Below are 17,382 nucleotides of genomic sequence, written 5' to 3'. Positions count from 1 at the left end.
GCGATGAGAGCCGGAATTGGCGGAAAGTCTTTGAGATAGAGTGTGCGATTTTTAATCTCCACGTTTGCGAGTTACGAACATTACCATAAATTCTGACGGAAATAACATAAAAGACCATGGCTTTTATTATCAGCATATTATCAATCCAACAGGAAAATGAAGATAAGTAATGACTGTACTGAGGTGAATTACTCTCTTTGGTTGGAAGTTTCATGGCCTAGTTCCTACAGTTCTGTGGACAAAAGAGCGGATCGCATAGACCCCAGGGGCAGCCACCTTGCTTCTGACGAACTTCGTCTTCTGTAATACCGACAACATTGGCTAGGGTTATTTGAGTCAGCAACTTGGTCTGATTCTCATTTCATAATGTTATTGGTTACCAATTTCGGCGGTGGTCTTGCAGTTGGACAAGGTATCAATGCTGCATTCGAGATTGGAGGAAGCTTTCTCGTGGACTGCCTTGGCAACAGGTCCAGCCATCACGGCAGAGACTGCAAAGACTGCAAAGATCACCGGTGTAAAGGATATCATGGTTAACTTGTAAAGACGTTGTTGATCATACCTGAGTAAAGGACGCGCTTTATAGCTCTTTTTTTCTTTTTGTTATCGATCCGTCATAGTACCCGCAAAATTGATGCGTGCTCAATAATGCGTAATCGAACTCTTTTAAAGACGCTTGATGCGAGGAAAGCTGGCATGAAACTGTTCTTCACTGCGGCATTGAATACGGATGTTTATAGATACCTAATGTTTCTCGGCATACACATTTCTGCTTGGTCTGTGATTATTGTGCAATATGTGCATGAAAAGATTTCTAAAAACGGCATTCAATGCGGCGATCTTTTTTTTTTTTTTTGGCCGAATTTCTACGTTGCCTTGCTACGGGGGTCATCTAAGAAGCAGGCAAAATTATAAACCAAATTGATGTTAAAATCAACGAGGAAGGGGCATGTGTTTGCGGGAGCAGTTGAGAAGTTATGGTTCGCATACACAAAATAATCCCTATTGCTAATTTCATTCAACCGTTGCATCGGCACAATCAGCATGACCGATAGAATTTTATCTTGGTTTTATTATTATCGAACAAGGAATCATAAGCTAAAGAATGCTTAACTCATCGCACACACCGTGGTTTTTTGTTTTTTGTTTTTTTCATTTTTTCCTTGAATAAAATGAGACGTTTGTCTTACAGAATCATCAGCTTTTATTAGTGGGGAACAACCGATCAAATGAGAACCAAACAATAGCTCACAAGGTGAACGAACATTCATTACCGTTATTGATTACCGTAATCATAAAAGAGACGGCAAACCGCAACACATCATTCAGTTCGCGTTGTCTTTTTTTATGGGATTCTACTTTTGTATAATACTCGTGGCAGAGGTTTAACTTTTTCAGCTATCAACAGATCGATTTGAAATCTTTTGCTACTGTACAGTTTATTCAACTTTTGAAGCACAAATAAAATCGGTGTTCAAATGACCAATAAAAACATGGAGAAGCAACCAATGAGAAATCAGATTGAACGAAACAAATTGGGAAAAAAGATCACAAGTCAAAATGTGGTCAGCCAGACGAAAAATAGAAAAAGAGCAAGTCAGTATGACTATAGAATGCAGCTGGCTTACCTGTAAACATCTACAGGCCTTCGTTGCCCGGAAAAACCAACCAAGTGGGCCAGGACGGACTACGCAGTACTGTTCAGTGCTTGTCGAACGTGGAGAGCACGCGCCGGAACCGTCGATGGTCGGCCAGTTGAATAAATCAATTATAGGAAAATCATATTTAGAATTACAAATTTCTATTCTTAAAGGATCAACAGCCTTGAGCTTACCTTCAGTTCAATGCAAAAAAAAAAAAAGACAACCTCAAATACACCTTATAACCGAGAATTTGCTCACTGATAATGAATGATTGATTCCAACTCAATACATATGGTTAAATAGGCATATCACATTAATCGAAATAAACATATCCAACCCGTCTCAAAAGGGCTCTCATTGTCTCTTTTGCTCTAAATTCTCTCATTTATCACAAGGGTAACCACAATAGCAAGTGGCCTAACCTGACATCGAATTTCAGTAATGCGTTTTGATGCGTAATCATATGGAATATGTTTTATTTCTATTCCATTAGTATTTTCTAAGTCTATTGACGGACTACATTCTTATGATCAAGTACTGGATAACATGCTTAATTACACTTACTACAGATTGAAGCATTAGCAGTGATTGATTCAGTATAGGGAATAAACTGCACCGCCTTCGTTAACAGATTCACCACAACCCACATCGTCTTGGACCCCTGAGTAAGAGGTAGCCCGGTGATAAAATCCATGCTGATAGAAGATCAGGCTCGAGCAGGTATTTTGGAGAGGACAAAGGTAGCCGTGTGGTTCCTGGCGGGAAGGCTAAGGTCATCCGATCAAGTCACCAGCATCTCTAGGTGACAACCATCATCGATATGGTAAACTCCCACACCAACGACCCTGATCACATAATACTCTCGTTTTCAATCATCTTTCCGTGAGGAACCAGCTCAATGAAGAATAGACAAAAGCCACGATCGATTACCTGGATAACCGGTAAAAAATGCCACTGAGGGGAAAAATAATAAGCAACTTCAATTTAGGATCGCAATTAAATTGTCAATCACATTTTATTGATATCAACAAAGCTATTCATCTACGCTATTGATTACCAACTCCACGTCGTATCAATCTTGTCCCCAAGCGATTCCACGTCACACTGCTTATACCTTGCTTTTCTAAAATGACCTGGCGCTCGACGTCGCATGCTGGTCCGCGCCATACATTGTTGCTCGTTCGATAATATACGAAGTACATTATGCAGTCGATCTAAAGCATTTTTGCCCTTGTCGGGCCAGTGCTCCGTACTTGCCAAATTGAATTCGGCAATACTCGTCAAGTTCCTCAGGTGTCATATTCTTGGTTGGATCATTGCCCGTTATGGCCGCCGCTCGCTGCATGTCCTTTCCTGCCTTGGCACCGAGAATCCATGCGTCAGAGTCGTCGGAGAGGGGCGTCATTGACGGTGGAGAGGGTCAAAGTCTTTATAGCCTCTTCATGTGACAGCATCAGTTAAACCACGCAAGCCGATAGAAAGATTTGCTCTAGTCGTTCGGCTACCAGCATGCACGGCTTCACGCTCAGAAGTCCCGCAACTGACAATTATTACGCTTTGTGAAGATGGCATCAAAAATAACTTATGGTTCAGCGGTTGCCATGCCATCTGGGCGTCTTCTGTCAATTGTCTTCATTAGTAAATGCTACCTTTTTTTTTTTTTTTTTTTTTTTTTTTTTTTTTTTTTTTTTTTTTTTTTTTTTTTTTTTTTTTTTTTTTTTTTTTACCAAAATGAAATATGCATTTGAGTGAGCCTCACCATTTACCCATGTTTTCTATGATACAATTTTTTTTCTAGTGCAGGCACTTGGTGCATTTTTGTTGGTATATTCAACTCGTAGATTCCCCTTCATTTTTTTAAAAAGTGTAGAATAAGTGAATCATGTAAATCACAATGGTTAATATTGACCTTTTAGTGATCCAAGGTAGAAAATGACAGAGCATTTAAAGTATGATCAACAGTTGCATAACATAATTGGTATTCGAGATACGATTATTTTACGTGAGAATGTTATTTTGTTACAGCATACGTCGGAAGATCATTTGGTATGAGTATGCCATCCGTAAGTGCCGGTTTTGTCAATACCCTTCAGCAGCAGTGTGCGAAGTAATTGCCAGCGTTCAATGCAGGCCTTGATAGAATGGCGTCCATCCAGTCTGCTGGCTAGATCACGCCATCGTCCGCTGTGTAGGCGGCTGATCATATGGGTAAGAAGAATTCTGTCGTCTTTCAACGTCCATGACACTCCTTCGGTCAACAGCGGCGAGTGTGGCATATGGAAGACAGAACGATGGTCAGATTCCATACTAGAATCGGAGGACACCGTGCTGGGTGGAGTAGCAGAGGTGGAAGGTGAGGATAGGGAAAAGGACGGAACGGAAGTGGGAGTAGATATGGAAGAGGAGAAAGAGGAGGAGGAAGAGGAGGAAGTGGATAGGGACGGAGACAGCGAAGCAGTTTCATTCAGCTGTAAATTCGAAGGCCAAGGTTTGGATGGCACAGATGGATTCTGGAGTCGCTGTGCTTTGTGCAGCACATAAAGAATCAAATCGTTGGCACACGGTTTTCGCGTGGTTCGCCGGACGATCGTAGCAGCAGAATGATTCTAAATGAGACAAAAGAAGAAGAAAAACACGTATGGAGCCATTATCCATAAAGAAACAAATGAACAAAACAAGATCGCGTTGAAGATAAAAAAATCATCAACCCAAGCCATGTCACCCGTTTGGACATCACCCATCATTTTTGTTCACGCCTTCAATTTGTATATCTCCAAAAGAGTGTGGTGGATTGCTTCTCTTTCCTTTCCTTTGGAAACAAATAATTGAAATATTACCTGTTCTTCATCATCACTATCCAAAGCAAATTCGCCGTCTTGGTCGACTCGGACCATACGTAAATGACCGACTAACCGCTCAGTGTGATGAGACGTGAATTCTCTCTTTTTTTTTTGTTTGAATCGCCGACCATCTATGGGTCTGGGCAGGGGAATAAAAAAGGGTATTTCGCTGCGTTTACCTCGTCGTGGTTTGGTAGGTGAACCTGTTCTTTGAAAGTTCTGAATTATACGACGAACCGCCGATTTAGAAAGACCGGTCATTATAGAAGCTTCTCGCTCCGTCGCGCCGGCGCGATGTGCCCCAATCACAAGCCAACGCTTGGCTTCCGGTGCCATTGGCGGACCATGATGAGAACGACGAAGTGTCATGAAGGCGTAGAAAAATATATATGAAGAGGTTGAACACACAGAAAACAAAGAAGAAATATGTGCGTATGTGGAACCAGAAAGAAAAAAAAAGAGCACCCACGCTTGATAAAAATTGAAAGTTTCCCACTTAATTTTCTCGCTTTGGTTTCCCCACATCATGCCATTCTCACCAAAAAAGAGTAACTCAAAAACCTTACGTCATCCTTGAACATGATTGGCTACTTGAGAGTATAACCGCCATGTTACGCAAAACTCCAATTATACCATCCAGGAAATTTGGGTAAAACATAAGAGGAAACATTTTATGTGTACATTCAAATTTTCCTCCTTGGAGCAATCCTACGTGGGAGAAATATTTAGCTACCACGGTAGGTGGTGTAAGAGTAAGGGCTGATCAAAAGAGGGATGTGGTAGTGTTGCTCAGGGTTGGCGAGTTCGAAAACGATCTACATCAAACCAAAAGAAATTCTCGTTAAGTTTCTACTATTTTCACCCATATGTGTCTATATCATTTCTGTACCTGAACATAGGGATAGAAGCATTCCTGGTTGTATCTGTCAAAGTAGGGCTTGGTTTCGAAAGTAACACGGTAGATACCCTTCTCAGCCTTGTAATCACCGGGAAGCAAGTTGGGGCAGCGACCATCGTCGTTGGTTTGACTGAGAACATTCCATTATCATTAGATCGTTCGGAACCATAGGCATTGACACATTTTAAGGCATTGACTTACGCAGTAGACAAGGTGGAGAAGCCCTGGCCGTCGAGCTTTTCAATCTTGACGTCAATGTTCTTGCCGGGGATACCCTGGGAGGCAACGAGAACGTGGCAGGTGATGGGACTCTTCTTAGCAGACATGGGCTACAATCAGCAATAAGTTATCAATGTAACCCAATAAAATGACCAACGTTCTATAGTTACCGTTAAATGGTCTTTGACTGCTTCGAGACGGGAGGATGCAGACATTGAAAGCAGATAAGACTAAAAATCCAGGAAATGGAACATTTTAAATGAATTTCGATTTTTGTGACTTGTTGGAGCACTTGATAGTCACACTCTGTGAGTGAAAAAATATGTCCGAGTTCAGACGACTTTGATCCTTTCTCATTGTACTTTTCATTGGACAAAAAATACGATTATCAAACTGTCTCCAAATGTTCTGTATGCATAACATATTAAGTAGCAGCTGTGCTGTGCCAAAGGTTGCTTGGAATATAATAGCACATAAAACTTAAATAACAAAGAAGCGTTGTGTTGCACCGATCCCGGACATGAAAGGCGGAACTCTATGATTTCCAAAGGTATTTTATCCGCACAACGTGGACAAGTATCCTCTTGTATCTGCGTTTATCTGAACATATTGAGTGCTTTTTTGATCAAAGTGAATTGATTGTATGATACTAAAAAGCATATGTGAAAGCTGCATCGGCGGAGCCAGAAAAGCAGGATCAAGCATCTTTTTCGTTTAACAGTCACTTTTCCCATTTCTGCAAGAAAATCAAAAATCGTCAGACACCGTACTTGCTGATAATAGACAACACCAGATCAAAAGTCTTATTCGATCCATGAGCGACCCTTCCGACGTTATCGAAAAACGAGTTTATATCGGAGGTCTAGCAGATACAGTCACCGAGCAAACATTAAGCGATCGCTTTAATCGTTTTGGTACAACCACTAATATATCGGTCGCGAAAGATGCCAATGGTACACTCTCTCCAAATCTCGAATCCATTGCTAGCCTTTTTTTTCTAACCCATTGATGAAACAAAGGAAACTGTCGAGGATTTGGTCATTTAACCATCAAAACGACGGCAAAGCAGTGGGGAACATGTAAGAACAAGAGCCACAGGAATGGAGTGGCGATCATGATTTAACTCTTAATTATCGCGGATCTCAGGTCTCAGTGCCTATAATGGAGCCAAATGGAAAGGACACATTATGCGCATCGAGGATTCCAAACCTGACTATATAGAAAAGCGGAAAATAGAGCAACAACTTCTTGAACAAAAGGAGGAAAAGAAACGCAAGCGATCCCAACGTTGGAACGACAGTGATGGTTTCCTGGCCAAGGATATGACCCCTATCACCGATCGAAATATGCCAACAAAGAAAGGGTGGAAACGTGGCCGATACGGAAGAGCCATTGCTGTGATGCGGTTACGGAAAGATGATGGCACACAGGCAAGTGTAGCATGCATCCTGCTATTCCACGGAACTTATCGCTGACGTTACCTTTTAGTTTGTCTTTGATCCTACACATTACAAAAATAATCTCACCAAATTTGACAACCTCGACCCTGTCCGATTGCGTCCTACTCATCGATTACCCATGTTCTATGAGCAATATCCCAATGAGGAACAGGACGAATTTGAAACTCTCGCCGCCGACAGCAGCCGCCACAACGCGTCGCTCGATAGCGATGTGGAATCTGAATCCGAAACAGTAGATACATCAGCAGTTTTAAAGGTAATGGGTGGAGTTGCATTTGTTTATTGGACAGGAACAACATATTAACATATTTTCGGTGACGTTTTTCTGAAACTACAGGGTGAGGACGCACGACGAGCGGCGATGGACAGAAGGGTCGAAGAACAGTTGGCAAAGAAAAAGGCAATTCAACAGCAGTTGGAGGCATTGGAAGGAAAGGTAGGGGTAGATCATCGTATGTTGGAAAATGTGACGGTGGACTCAACCGTGTGTAGCAACTGCATACCAAATTCGATGCAAGTGACGAAGAAATCGATGAAGACCAAGAAAATTCGCGAGAGACGGCACCACCTGCAGCAGCCACATCAGGAGATGCGGCTGTAAAATGGATGTTCGATTCAGATGACGATGAGGACCAAGAAGATGATGCCAACACCGATTTCAGTAAGTGATGGAATGATGAACTTTTTTTTTATTAAAGTTCAGGACGGCTAAATTTTTCTTTTTTTGACCAGATATTCGCATTAATCCCGTTCTCGAAGGCGAAAAGGGTCGTGAACGATTAGAATTACAAAGTCGTTTCAAGGGTGATGAGCGATTCAAGTTGGGTGAAGACTTTATCGATGAGGAGAAACCTTCCAGTACGCAAAATACTATGGATGATATTTCCAAAGAAATTTCAGCCGAAAAAGACCAGGCTATGGATCTGCTGAAAGCCATGTTTGGCGAGCAGGATATTGTAAAAAAGTATGGGAAAAAAAAATGCAGCATTTGCGTATCTTTTGGGCTTATCAAATCACGATGTAGGAAAACACAACCGGCTGCCTGGTCAAGCAGTGCTCGCTATGATCCAGATGCAGACAATGCATCCAGCTATCTCGTTGATACCAGTGAAGAAACACCCAGTAACGGTATGGGTGCAGCAACCGATGTTGGGGATGAGATGGACCATGAAATGGAAGAGGAGGAGGAGGATCCATTAGGTAACGTGGCACCATATATTTTTTTTATCAATGCACGGCTGATCATCTTGGGTGCTCATAATTTGCTCACCGGTTGAATTTAGAGTTCTTGAAACGCCCAGCGGAAAGCGCTCCACCAGAAGTTTCTAAGGAGAAGCATTTTGAAGTTAATGTCAACTTGAAGCCGTTATTTGGTGGTGAAGGTACACAAAATCGAAAAAATTCTCATCGGAAAACTATAAAAATGGGAACAAACATTCATGCATGCTGATACTGGTTTTTTGGTTTAGCCGGTGGATTTAAATTATTCGGTGGTGATGATGATGATGATGATGACAACGATGCAGACACTCAAGAGGGCAATGCGGCTCTACAGGCGAATTGGGCAGTAAAGAATGAAATGGCAAATGAGGAACCGTCATTTGTGCCTAAAAATAAAGAGGTAAGTATCGCTGGTGCAAAAAAGGCAACCCATAGTAAAAGAATCAAAATCAGAGGGAGAGTGGGAAAGCCGTCGGATATGGGGCATGCAACAATATTGGGCTAATATTTCTCGTTGATGTTTCTAGCCAAAATTGGGACTGGGATTATTATTCTTCTTCCACATGGAGGATCCCAACTTAATGAAAAGGTATGTTGTTCATTTCTTGATGCATTAATTCTGACAATATTAAGTGGGGCAATGACAATGCTATTCATAGCCATGCCTTTGCGTTGGATAGCCAAACCTGTTTGTGCTTACCCTTCCACTTTTTGTTTTCATCACCTCATTTTTTTTGGGGTCTTTGTTTCTGACGACCTGCTTTTGAATTTACAGGAGTTGTTATGGTTATGATCCCAAGGGGATTTTCCAACAAGACACTGAGGACAGGTTGGTTGAAAAAAAAAGAATAGTAGCGAAGAAAAAAATGTTTTTTCAGGAGCAATGAACAATTGGCTTAACTCGCATGTGCAGGGATAGTTACGAATCGAAATGGAAGTCAAGACGAAATCAAGTAGGGGAGATCTTGAAACGACGACAAAAAAGTGCCATCAAGAAGCAAAAACGACAGGTCTCGCGGGCTATTAAATAAAAAAAGATATATCATTGTCCTTTGGCAATCTAAGTTGGCGCAGATCTGTAAAATCTTTTGAAAGAAACAAGGGCTCAAGTGTTGCTACTTTGGGTCTTTTTTTTTGCGGTTAATGACAAAAATTCGAAGAGCAACGGCGATAGACCAAATTGGGTAAAACACCGGGCGATGTTGTCTGTGCTAACTGACAAACTCTTTTCCAAATTTGGTATGATGGTGAACAGACTTTGCTTTGATTTGCTGGGCGATCAAATATTGATGGAGAAAACTTCACAAAGTCCCATTTTTGATGGGAAATCACTTTTTTATGATGGATTGCATCGCTTATATAAACCTAAGGTTTGTGAACCTGTCAAAAAGAATTTACATCTTTGCTTCGCTATTTCTTTGACACATCGACTCTTTCACCATGACTGCTCCTCATCGTGCTCATAAGCAAACCTTAAAATCGTCGACCCGATCGTCCGCCAACGAAAAAATTCCGCGACCAATGAACTGTTTCTTGGCTTATCGCCTGGAAAAGCAAAGCGAAATCGTCGCCCGTTGTCCTGGTGCCAACCATCGCGACATTTCCAAAATTATCGCCAAATGGTGGAAAGAAACGAGCGAAGAAGAAAAAGCCGTGTATCGCGAAAAGGCTCGTCTGGCTAAACTGGCTCACAATCAACAGTAAGTATTTTTCGGCTTGTTATTGCATAGTCGCAGAAAACTTATCGTTTCTTTTCTTCAGGTATCCCGACTATAAATATAAACCCAACAAAGCGGCGGGCCGCAAAACACGCAAATACACAAAACGAACCCGTGAACCGTTCAGTTCACGCTCGAAAACGAACAATGTCATGATGCAACTTATGTATGAAGACCAGTCCATCTTGGAGCATATTGAGCCTGTGGCCCATACCAACGACAATGGAGTATCCTACGATGCAACATCACAGGCATCGGAATATTCCCCTGCCCTGTTTTCATCCTTGCCATCCTTGCCTTCCATGAGTCCCGCAACCGGATCGGTCAGGAGTCCCAGCATGATTTCGGAACCTTCGATTTCGATTGGTGCGGACGTGACCGATGGTTCAGTCCCAGCCTTGGTGTCTTCCACCAATCCAACCATGATAATGTCTTCCCCCATGTTGTATACTCCACCCATGCTGTCGCCGGCTTGCAGCATGATCGGATACCCGTCCTCTTGCGCGTACGATTTTGGCGGTGATGCCGCGAATATGTTACATTTATGGCAGCAGCTGGTACCCGAGAATTCTAATCCGTACCTTCCTACTTTTACTACTACGGGCGCTTCCCTTTCAGGGCGAGCTCCTTGCACGGCTCTGGATGCAGCTAATCCGAATTGGATAGCGCCCGGACAAGGTTTGATGACAACTATTGAAACACCGAGCTTTATCGATCCCATGCTTCTGTCTTCAGTACCCATGCCGTACGCGCCGTCTTCTTCCATGGTGATGTGCGATCAAGGCTATCCCTTCCCTTCAACAGATTTCACTACCTACATGTTTTAAACCAACCATCATCTCCTCTATGTAAATACCATGGGAAAAAGCTGACTTGTTTGTTCCCTGCGATTTCTCCTATTCCCACGTTTTATACCCTTTATGACCCACCAAAATCTCCTTACGCCCTTTTGCATATAGAATTTCTTCATTCACATAGACAACTCGCCCACTTTTTATTTTACTTTATTTTATTTTATTTTATTTCATTCACCCCTTTCATTTATTCTGTTCTATTCTTCTGGTTAACTATTTATGGTTTGCGCAAAACATTTTTATTCTTTTGAACGTTTTCACATCATTCTTATGACATGCATCTCCAAAGGCCCTATCAGCATAGCGAACTTACTAATAAAAAAGGCATCGATTTTTTATCTGTATTTACAATGATTCATTGGCAGGATTAGAATGAATAGAATATAAACTAGGCATATTATGTAGTACGCATGTAATTTTTGGCAATGGTCATTAGTTGCTCTCCACAGAATCTTCCAAGGCCTCCTTTCATGGCACTTATTTCATCAAAGTGATGAACATTGTCGCTGCAGCCCTGGCCATTGACGCGGCCCACACAGACCGGTACAGGCTCACAACTGTGATCACCGTACAGCACAGGCGTAGAATGATCGCTGGTGATAATAATCGTATACTGTAACAAGGATGATTAGCATGTTTGGCTCTTTCCACACCCGTTATCGATCCGTTTTTCTACTTTACCTTGTTGTCATTGATTTGTTCATCAGTCGCCAGGCGCGTCATAATATTTCCAATCATTGCATCTACTTTTTCAAGAAAGTTTACCTAGAACAACAAAAAATCACCGCTTGTTTAGCCCTTAAACCTTGTTTTCTTGTGCCTTTGCTCAACTCAAGACCTCCTTGTTCCTTTTTTCTCATTACTTAGTTGGCCTCCCTTTTTGTAAAATCCATCCCCTCCTTTATTTTTTTATTTGTCATACAAACATTTGACTTACTTTCAAGGAAACGTGTCGATCATGTCCTGCATCATCGACCGCTTTGATATGGAGAAATCCAAAGTCGTACTCTGAGGTGATTGCGCGAACCGCCGCATCTGCTTTGGCCTGGAAATTCGTCTGGTAATCGCCCGTTGCACCCTCTACTTGCAGAATGTCCATCCGTGCTGTCATGCCCAGTCCAGCAATAATACACGTTGGAGCAATCAAGAAGCTCTTGAACCCGTGTAATGCCTCAATGCTAGGAATCTTTTTTTCAAAAAAGTAAATAAATAAAGGTTAAGGTTTAAACATTACCGGCCATTGTTCCCCCTTTGGATTGCCAATTCTGGGCATTTTCAGCTTACATCAATGCAACTGCCACAACCTCGCAAAAGCACGCAATTCGCAGGATTCTTATCCTGCTGACGCCGAGTCTCATTGATGGGATGACCACTCAGAATATCGTAAAATGCATCGGATAGTTCGTTAATCAACTAGCCAGGGAGTTCAGTATTACAGTCTGTTGCATGTTATTCTTTGCCCATTATTTATGCTTACCTTGCTAGTCATTCGAGCCTCATCTGTATTCTCCGTTGGTGCACATTTGACCAATGGTTTGCTATAGGGAGAGTCACACACGCATTAGCAAGTGCAAAAACATTGTTTCTTTTGGAAAAAACAAAAAGGAAACTTTACTTGTCTTTGAGCGGATCGGTGCCGGTAATGGTATCCGTGAGCCCCGGGCCTCGTACACGTACACCACACCGATGTTCGGTTGCGTATCGCACAGCGACAGTGTGATCCGGGAATGAAGGTAATTTTCTATCGTGATGGTGTTATTTTTGTTGAAGAGGAATAACTAATTTCCTGCCGCTATTCATTGTGACATACACTCCATCCAAGGCTTCACACAATACTGGACCCAATCCTTCAAACTGTCGATCGGCTCTTCTCGAAATGACAATGCCACTTTCTCTATCCATGTAGGCAAAATTGGACTGTGGGTATATCGAATCATCAATAAGGCGATGCTGATGATTTCCCTAGACGTATTTCCTTTTCATACCTTGAATGCAATGTCTCCCGGTTGCATTTCAAGACCTGCTCCCATCGTCTCGAATGCACCACGACCTCTATAATGCCTTGATATTTTCGTCATGGTCAAACGTTGCTTGCAACGGATAGTGTAGCATTTAGAGCACTTACTGTCGAGGATTGTAGCCGAGGATCGACATGTGGGCTGTATCCGAGCCGCAAGCTAATCCGGGTTCGACAGAGTCCATGAGACCATTGAGACCACTACCTGACGAAAGAAAACAGAGAGCAAGTGTTATTCTACACATTTCTTCTTGTGTGTTTGAGAAGACGTACTGGCCAACTTGTCCATCCAGGGGGTCTTGGCTGCTTGCAGAGGGGTGCGCATTTCGAGTTCAGGTACAGCGACATCGCCGATACCATCAATAAGGACAAGCAATAATTTCTTGTGCGGTGGTGACATGGAGACCTCGTCCACGGATATTGGAAACACTTGTTCTTTTGATTCACATTATCACCACGCGATCAGAGTCTCATTTGTCGGGGAATTCGGACAGTCACAGTCCACCACACGCAGAAATTTCTATCCACTTTTTTTTTTTTTTTTTTATTTCGTCTTGTAACCATTGGCTGAACCAAACTTGTGAAATCACCATGGGAAAGAACATGGAAGGTACCATGGCAAATCCCTTTGCCGAACGCTCCGCTGAACTGCATGCTCTTACACGAGCCGAGGAAGAGGCCTGCTTTAAAGATTTGAAGGCCAAAGCGCTCAAGTTATGCTCGGCTCCTATCAAAGGTAGTTTTGTCGGAGACGACGGTCGGTTGGGAGAAATGATTTGCTAATGCGCCGTGCTTGAACCAATGGCAGAATTTGTGGAATGCAGTAAAGAACACAACATTACGGTCATGTGGACTTGCCGTAGCAAGCTCAAGGAAATGAATCATTGTCTCAACCAATAGTATGTGCTTTCAGGAACATGTTTTATTTTGTATCGCGATTAACGGGGGGAATGGGTTTGTAGTACGTCAAGAGAACAGTTGGATAAGCTCAAGCTAGCAAAGTTGGCCGCCAAACGTGACGAGTTATCCTCCAATTCAGCACAATAGATTCAGGGTCTTTCCGCAACGAACCAATCCTTTCAGTTTTTCATTTGATAGCGTACTCCTTCACACCATGGTCCTATCGACAGAATAGCATCACATTAGATCATGACTCGTATCCATAACATAATATTGAAACAAAACAAGCAACTCCATCCCCCCTTCTTTTGTCTCGAAACAAAATTGAACCAAACTTACATTGATAACACAAATGTGATCAAGATCGCGAAAGTATTCATTGTAATCCAACGCGTAGCCAACAACAAAGGCATCCGGAATAGCAAATCCTACATAATCGGGAATGTAACCATTGCTTCGTGATGTTTTCTTGATTAACAAGCTCGTCACACGTATGGATTTCGGCTTGTACTCTTTCAGTTTCTCCAGCAACTGGATCATGGTCGCTCCGGTATCGATAATGTCCTCGACAATGAGCAGATTCTTAATGGTGGATTAATATACCAACCCCGTTTAAAACCATTCAATGCCGGTTGGCTTCTTTTTTACCTTGCCCGTGAATTCGTGACATTCAGTATCGGTTAAACTGATAGTGACGCCTTCAGATTTATCATTCTTGTATGACTTTACGCGGATGAATTCCAAACTGAGAGGCACACTCTGACCGTTGCTGCGTGTCAGACATTTGATGGCATTGGTAAGATCGGCAAAATACTGATGACCTCCCTTCAAGATACAGCATACAACTGATCATTCACACTGTGAGAAAATAATTCATGCTGCGTGTACTTCCGTATTATCAACATGGCAGCTCCTTACCTAGTGGACCGTCGGTCTCGTCAACGATTAAGCGGGCCAACTTTTGGATACGATCCTTTGTTCGATAGGGTGAGAAATGGACCGCTGCAGCCCATCGTCAATCTTTTTCCGCGAGCTTACCATGATAACACCGTGTGGAATCAAGATGCTTTCAAGATCATTTTCATAATGTTGTGGAATTACAAAATGATCCAGTGAATAATGGTTCCTCTCCGGCGATACATCGATCCATTCATTCGCTTTCATGGGCATACTGGTGGTTTAACAAAAGGATAAGACGGCAAGTGAAAAGCGGAACCACGGAAACCAGATGCGACCATGGAAATAAGCCGAGTGACGTTGGCAAAAATACCATGTGATCATGCAAAAGCAGAGCTTTGTTTGCTGTGCTTTTTTTTATTTTTTAATTTCACATCCTTCGGAGCATTATGCTACGGCCACTTTGCTCCTCTTGATCACTGGGAAATAAAGTGCATTATTTACAAAGCGTACAAAAAAAATGATGGTTCCATACTCAGTGTGCGCAATTATTAGGTATCCGCTCGCTGCATTGAGCGGTAATTCTCACTGACGAATGCTGTTGTGACTTGCGTCATTTGGCAAAAAGCTCATGCCGTGAATGTTCCTCACTTTCACTTTTTAGTTGTCGATGAGTCATGAATATGATTTTCCTGTAGTCTGCCATCTTATTCATCAAACAAAGATATAGACAAGGATGATCCAGATAATATCGGAAATGGGTTGCATGTGACACAGACGAGCGGGAAAAGTTCCTCATTTGGTTAGTGCCTTGACAGAAAAAAAAAAGATAGTGGAGATTGGGTTTCACAGAATGGAAGAAATCTCAGATAGTTGGTTTTTTTTTTCACTTTATTTCGCGGGGAACTCGTTCACTCCCAAAAAGGTTGCTTTTCTTTACTGTTTCCAAACTTTTTAACATCACAATCATGGCAGCTGACGCAGGAACCAAAGCCGGGTATTTGTCTTGACCGCATCGAAATCCAACCCTAGACGATCTTACTAAACCAGAATATTCAGTGGAAATCAAGCGATCAAAGATTGTGCCAGTGGCACCGTAGGTGGTATCCTTCAGGTTCTCGTTGGCCAGGTAACCTATTATATTTGTCAAGCTATTCGTTATCAACCGATCATCTCATGCTATTGCTTATCATCGTACGTAGCCTTTCGATACCGTTAAAGTGGTAGGTTTAAGATGACGACTTGCTGTACCGATCCGTTCTGTTTTAGGATACTAAAAATAAGTTTGTTTCCAGCGTCTGCAAACTCAATCGACCACCAATCCCATTTATAAGGGCATGATGGATTGTGTTCAGCAAATTAAAGCCAAAGAAGGGTTTGCAGGTTTCTACAAGGTGCCTGAAAAAGAGATGAAAAATTTTGTCATTATTGTTATTTTTTCTCACGTTAATTTTTTGTGTGACAGGGAACAATGACGCCTCTTGTCGGTATCGGTGCCTGTGTTTCTATCCAGTTCGTGGTGCTCGAATTTATGAAGCGCCGATTCTCCGGCTCCTCGGGTGAGTCGTTGACGAATGGACAGTTCTACATTGCTGGCGCCACCAGTGGTATTGCCAATTCCGTGGTGTCCGGCCCCGTCGAACATATTCGTACTCGTTTGCAGGTTCAGCGTGAAGGCGGATTCAAGGGTCCCATCGATTGTATTCGACAGATCTACCGTAGCCATGGTTTGGCCGGCATTTACAAAGGACAGGCGATCACCATGGCAAGAGAAGCTCAAGGTTACGGTGCTTACTTTTTCGCTTATGAATGGCTGGTGAAGAAATCGATGGAACGATCCGGTTTGAAGCGATCGGAATTGCCTACCTGGCAAGTGTGTTTGTTCGGTGCGGCGGCCGGTTACGCCATGTGGTTCACCATTTATCCCATGGATGCCGTCAAATCGAAATTGCAGACAGATGGTCTGGATGCCGCCACCAAGAAATACTCGTCCACCTTGGATTGCATCCGTAAAACCATGGCCGCCGAAGGCGCCGCAGGCTTCTTCCGCGGTATTGGTCCCTGTTTGCTCAGAGCCGCTCCTTGCAATGCTGCTACCTTCTTAGGGTAAGTTTGTTGGATTTTGAGATTTTTTTTTCGTTAGTCTTGTCATTGGGATATTAACGTTATTTGGTCTGGATCTTGTCTCTAGTTTCGAAATGGCCATGCGTGTGATGAGCTCCGCTTAGAGTCGTTCGTTTTCCATCGATATCTCCTACATTTTATTTATAGATAGGCAACCTACACACACAATACATCCGATCCACACACATCCACATTACATACAAGATACACCCGAAAATGATATTCAGTTGTTAATTGAAGAACTTTATTGCTTCGGTACCTTTTCTTTTTCGACCAATCTAACCGAGGAGACACAACGGGCCGACGGATGCTCCTTCTAGATGCAGGCATAAAATAACAAAAACAAAAAAAAAGGACTGAAGCGCTGTGTGATGATTCTATGAATGCTGATAGATGCAGATGTGACGTATGGAGAAAGGATAGCACGGAACGTGTAAAGTGGATCAGATCTGTTCCGTGGAGAGAGAGCGACGACGGATTTAATGCTGGGTCTTGACATCTGTAAGCACGGTATCATTATGAGTGGGAATCGACTGGCCCAATAATGTAGAATTGGAGAGCATTTTAATCTTGTTCTTTTCCTGCATTTCC

The 17,382-nt window shown here is 42.5% G+C and overlaps 9 protein-coding genes across 9 annotated transcripts; 4 read left to right on the top strand and 5 right to left on the bottom strand.

The window, feature by feature from the left end:
* Window positions 1-217: 217 nt before the first annotated feature.
* Window positions 218-531, bottom strand: BYT42DRAFT_612751 (uncharacterized protein; the record flags this gene model as incomplete). The annotated part of the gene is made up of 2 exons (XM_051571664.1): window positions 218-321; window positions 381-531. The coding sequence occupies 2 exons, from the start codon at window positions 529-531 to the stop codon at window positions 218-220; spliced, it is 255 nt and encodes an 84-aa protein (XP_051424201.1).
* Window positions 532-3,463: 2,932 nt separating this feature from the next.
* On the bottom strand, window positions 3,464-5,002 carry BYT42DRAFT_564681 (uncharacterized protein). Its single transcript, XM_051567765.1, has 3 exons — window positions 4,663-5,002; window positions 4,481-4,551; window positions 3,464-4,249 (listed from the first exon to the last, which is right to left on the bottom strand). The coding sequence occupies exons 1-3, from the start codon at window positions 4,850-4,852 to the stop codon at window positions 3,683-3,685; spliced, it is 828 nt and encodes a 275-aa protein (XP_051424200.1). The 5' UTR covers window positions 4,853-5,002; the 3' UTR covers window positions 3,464-3,682.
* A 206-nt stretch (window positions 5,003-5,208) lies between these two features.
* BYT42DRAFT_495003 (hydroxyisourate hydrolase) lies at window positions 5,209-5,707 on the bottom strand (the record flags this gene model as incomplete). The annotated part of the gene is made up of 3 exons (XM_051564332.1): window positions 5,209-5,298; window positions 5,373-5,511; window positions 5,583-5,707. 3 exons carry the CDS (start codon window positions 5,705-5,707, stop codon window positions 5,209-5,211), a joined length of 354 nt encoding a protein of 117 aa, XP_051424199.1.
* Window positions 5,708-6,320: 613 nt separating this feature from the next.
* BYT42DRAFT_513011 (uncharacterized protein) lies at window positions 6,321-9,423 on the top strand. The gene is made up of 12 exons (XM_051565174.1): window positions 6,321-6,553; window positions 6,620-6,679; window positions 6,747-7,036; window positions 7,089-7,316; window positions 7,398-7,496; window positions 7,553-7,721; window positions 7,793-8,260; window positions 8,344-8,442; window positions 8,530-8,681; window positions 8,809-8,870; window positions 9,057-9,110; window positions 9,195-9,423. The coding sequence occupies exons 1-12, from the start codon at window positions 6,415-6,417 to the stop codon at window positions 9,310-9,312; spliced, it is 1,938 nt and encodes a 645-aa protein (XP_051424198.1). The 5' UTR covers window positions 6,321-6,414; the 3' UTR covers window positions 9,313-9,423.
* Window positions 9,424-9,583: 160 nt separating this feature from the next.
* Window positions 9,584-11,152, top strand: BYT42DRAFT_286012 (uncharacterized protein). The gene is made up of 2 exons (XM_051562861.1): window positions 9,584-9,981; window positions 10,043-11,152. The coding sequence occupies exons 1-2, from the start codon at window positions 9,722-9,724 to the stop codon at window positions 10,824-10,826; spliced, it is 1,044 nt and encodes a 347-aa protein (XP_051424197.1). The 5' UTR covers window positions 9,584-9,721; the 3' UTR covers window positions 10,827-11,152.
* On the bottom strand, window positions 11,039-13,353 carry BYT42DRAFT_286004 (2,3-bisphosphoglycerate-independent phosphoglycerate mutase-domain-containing protein). Its single transcript, XM_051562860.1, has 10 exons — window positions 13,144-13,353; window positions 12,979-13,075; window positions 12,839-12,914; window positions 12,664-12,770; window positions 12,469-12,594; window positions 12,331-12,391; window positions 12,138-12,266; window positions 11,791-12,039; window positions 11,535-11,618; window positions 11,039-11,466 (listed from the first exon to the last, which is right to left on the bottom strand). Exons 1-10 carry the CDS (start codon window positions 13,268-13,270, stop codon window positions 11,251-11,253), a joined length of 1,272 nt encoding a protein of 423 aa, XP_051424196.1. The 5' UTR covers window positions 13,271-13,353; the 3' UTR covers window positions 11,039-11,250.
* Window positions 13,354-13,485: 132 nt separating this feature from the next.
* On the top strand, window positions 13,486-13,917 carry BYT42DRAFT_593015 (uncharacterized protein; the record flags this gene model as incomplete). The annotated part of the gene is made up of 3 exons (XM_051570665.1): window positions 13,486-13,606; window positions 13,679-13,769; window positions 13,833-13,917. The coding sequence occupies 3 exons, from the start codon at window positions 13,486-13,488 to the stop codon at window positions 13,915-13,917; spliced, it is 297 nt and encodes a 98-aa protein (XP_051424195.1).
* Window positions 13,918-14,007: 90 nt separating this feature from the next.
* BYT42DRAFT_495225 (phosphoribosyltransferase-like protein) lies at window positions 14,008-14,940 on the bottom strand (the record flags this gene model as incomplete). The annotated part of the gene is made up of 4 exons (XM_051564350.1): window positions 14,008-14,352; window positions 14,419-14,615; window positions 14,689-14,743; window positions 14,809-14,940. 4 exons carry the CDS (start codon window positions 14,938-14,940, stop codon window positions 14,008-14,010), a joined length of 729 nt encoding a protein of 242 aa, XP_051424194.1.
* A 605-nt stretch (window positions 14,941-15,545) lies between these two features.
* On the top strand, window positions 15,546-17,001 carry BYT42DRAFT_285963 (mitochondrial carrier domain-containing protein). The gene is made up of 6 exons (XM_051562859.1): window positions 15,546-15,664; window positions 15,727-15,796; window positions 15,870-15,890; window positions 15,963-16,061; window positions 16,133-16,773; window positions 16,859-17,001. Exons 1-6 carry the CDS (start codon window positions 15,636-15,638, stop codon window positions 16,893-16,895), a joined length of 897 nt encoding a protein of 298 aa, XP_051424193.1. The 5' UTR covers window positions 15,546-15,635; the 3' UTR covers window positions 16,896-17,001.
* The last annotated feature ends 381 nt before the right edge of the window (window positions 17,002-17,382 follow it).

The sequence above is a fragment of the Radiomyces spectabilis genome, assembly GCF_025331425.1.
Source record: "Radiomyces spectabilis strain NRRL 2753 chromosome Unknown BYT42scaffold_5, whole genome shotgun sequence".
NCBI classification, from domain to species: domain Eukaryota; kingdom Fungi; phylum Mucoromycota; class Mucoromycetes; order Mucorales; family Radiomycetaceae; genus Radiomyces; species Radiomyces spectabilis.
The sequence above is the reverse complement of the archived record's forward strand: the minus strand, read 5'-3'. Positions and strand labels throughout refer to the sequence as shown.

Coding starts and splice junctions, on each gene's coding strand:
- BYT42DRAFT_564681 (XM_051567765.1), bottom strand. CDS start 4,852: ATGACACTTCGTCGTTCTCATCATGGTCCGCCAATGGCACCGGAAGCC. Junction 4,552..4,662: donor ACCTACCAAACCACGACGAG/GTAAACGCAGCG, acceptor CTGAGCGGTTAG/TCGGTCATTTACGTATGGTC. Junction 4,250..4,480: donor ATAGTGATGATGAAGAACAG/GTAATATTTCAA, acceptor TGTCTCATTTAG/AATCATTCTGCTGCTACGAT.
- BYT42DRAFT_513011 (XM_051565174.1), top strand. CDS start 6,415: ATGAGCGACCCTTCCGACGTTATCGAAAAACGAGTTTATATCGGAGGT. Junction 6,554..6,619: donor GGTCGCGAAAGATGCCAATG/GTACACTCTCTC, acceptor GATGAAACAAAG/GAAACTGTCGAGGATTTGGT. Junction 8,443..8,529: donor GCCGTTATTTGGTGGTGAAG/GTACACAAAATC, acceptor TTTTTGGTTTAG/CCGGTGGATTTAAATTATTC.
- BYT42DRAFT_286012 (XM_051562861.1), top strand. CDS start 9,722: ATGACTGCTCCTCATCGTGCTCATAAGCAAACCTTAAAATCGTCGACC. Junction 9,982..10,042: donor AAACTGGCTCACAATCAACA/GTAAGTATTTTT, acceptor TCTTTTCTTCAG/GTATCCCGACTATAAATATA.
- BYT42DRAFT_286004 (XM_051562860.1), bottom strand. CDS start 13,270: ATGTCACCACCGCACAAGAAATTATTGCTTGTCCTTATTGATGGTATC. Junction 13,076..13,143: donor CTGGATGGACAAGTTGGCCA/GTACGTCTTCTC, acceptor TTCTTTCGTCAG/GTAGTGGTCTCAATGGTCTC. Junction 12,392..12,468: donor ACCGATCCGCTCAAAGACAA/GTAAAGTTTCCT, acceptor CTCTCCCTATAG/CAAACCATTGGTCAAATGTG.
- BYT42DRAFT_285963 (XM_051562859.1), top strand. CDS start 15,636: ATGGCAGCTGACGCAGGAACCAAAGCCGG. Junction 15,665..15,726: donor GACGCAGGAACCAAAGCCGG/GTATTTGTCTTG, acceptor CAGAATATTCAG/TGGAAATCAAGCGATCAAAG. Junction 16,774..16,858: donor AATGCTGCTACCTTCTTAGG/GTAAGTTTGTTG, acceptor TCTTGTCTCTAG/TTTCGAAATGGCCATGCGTG.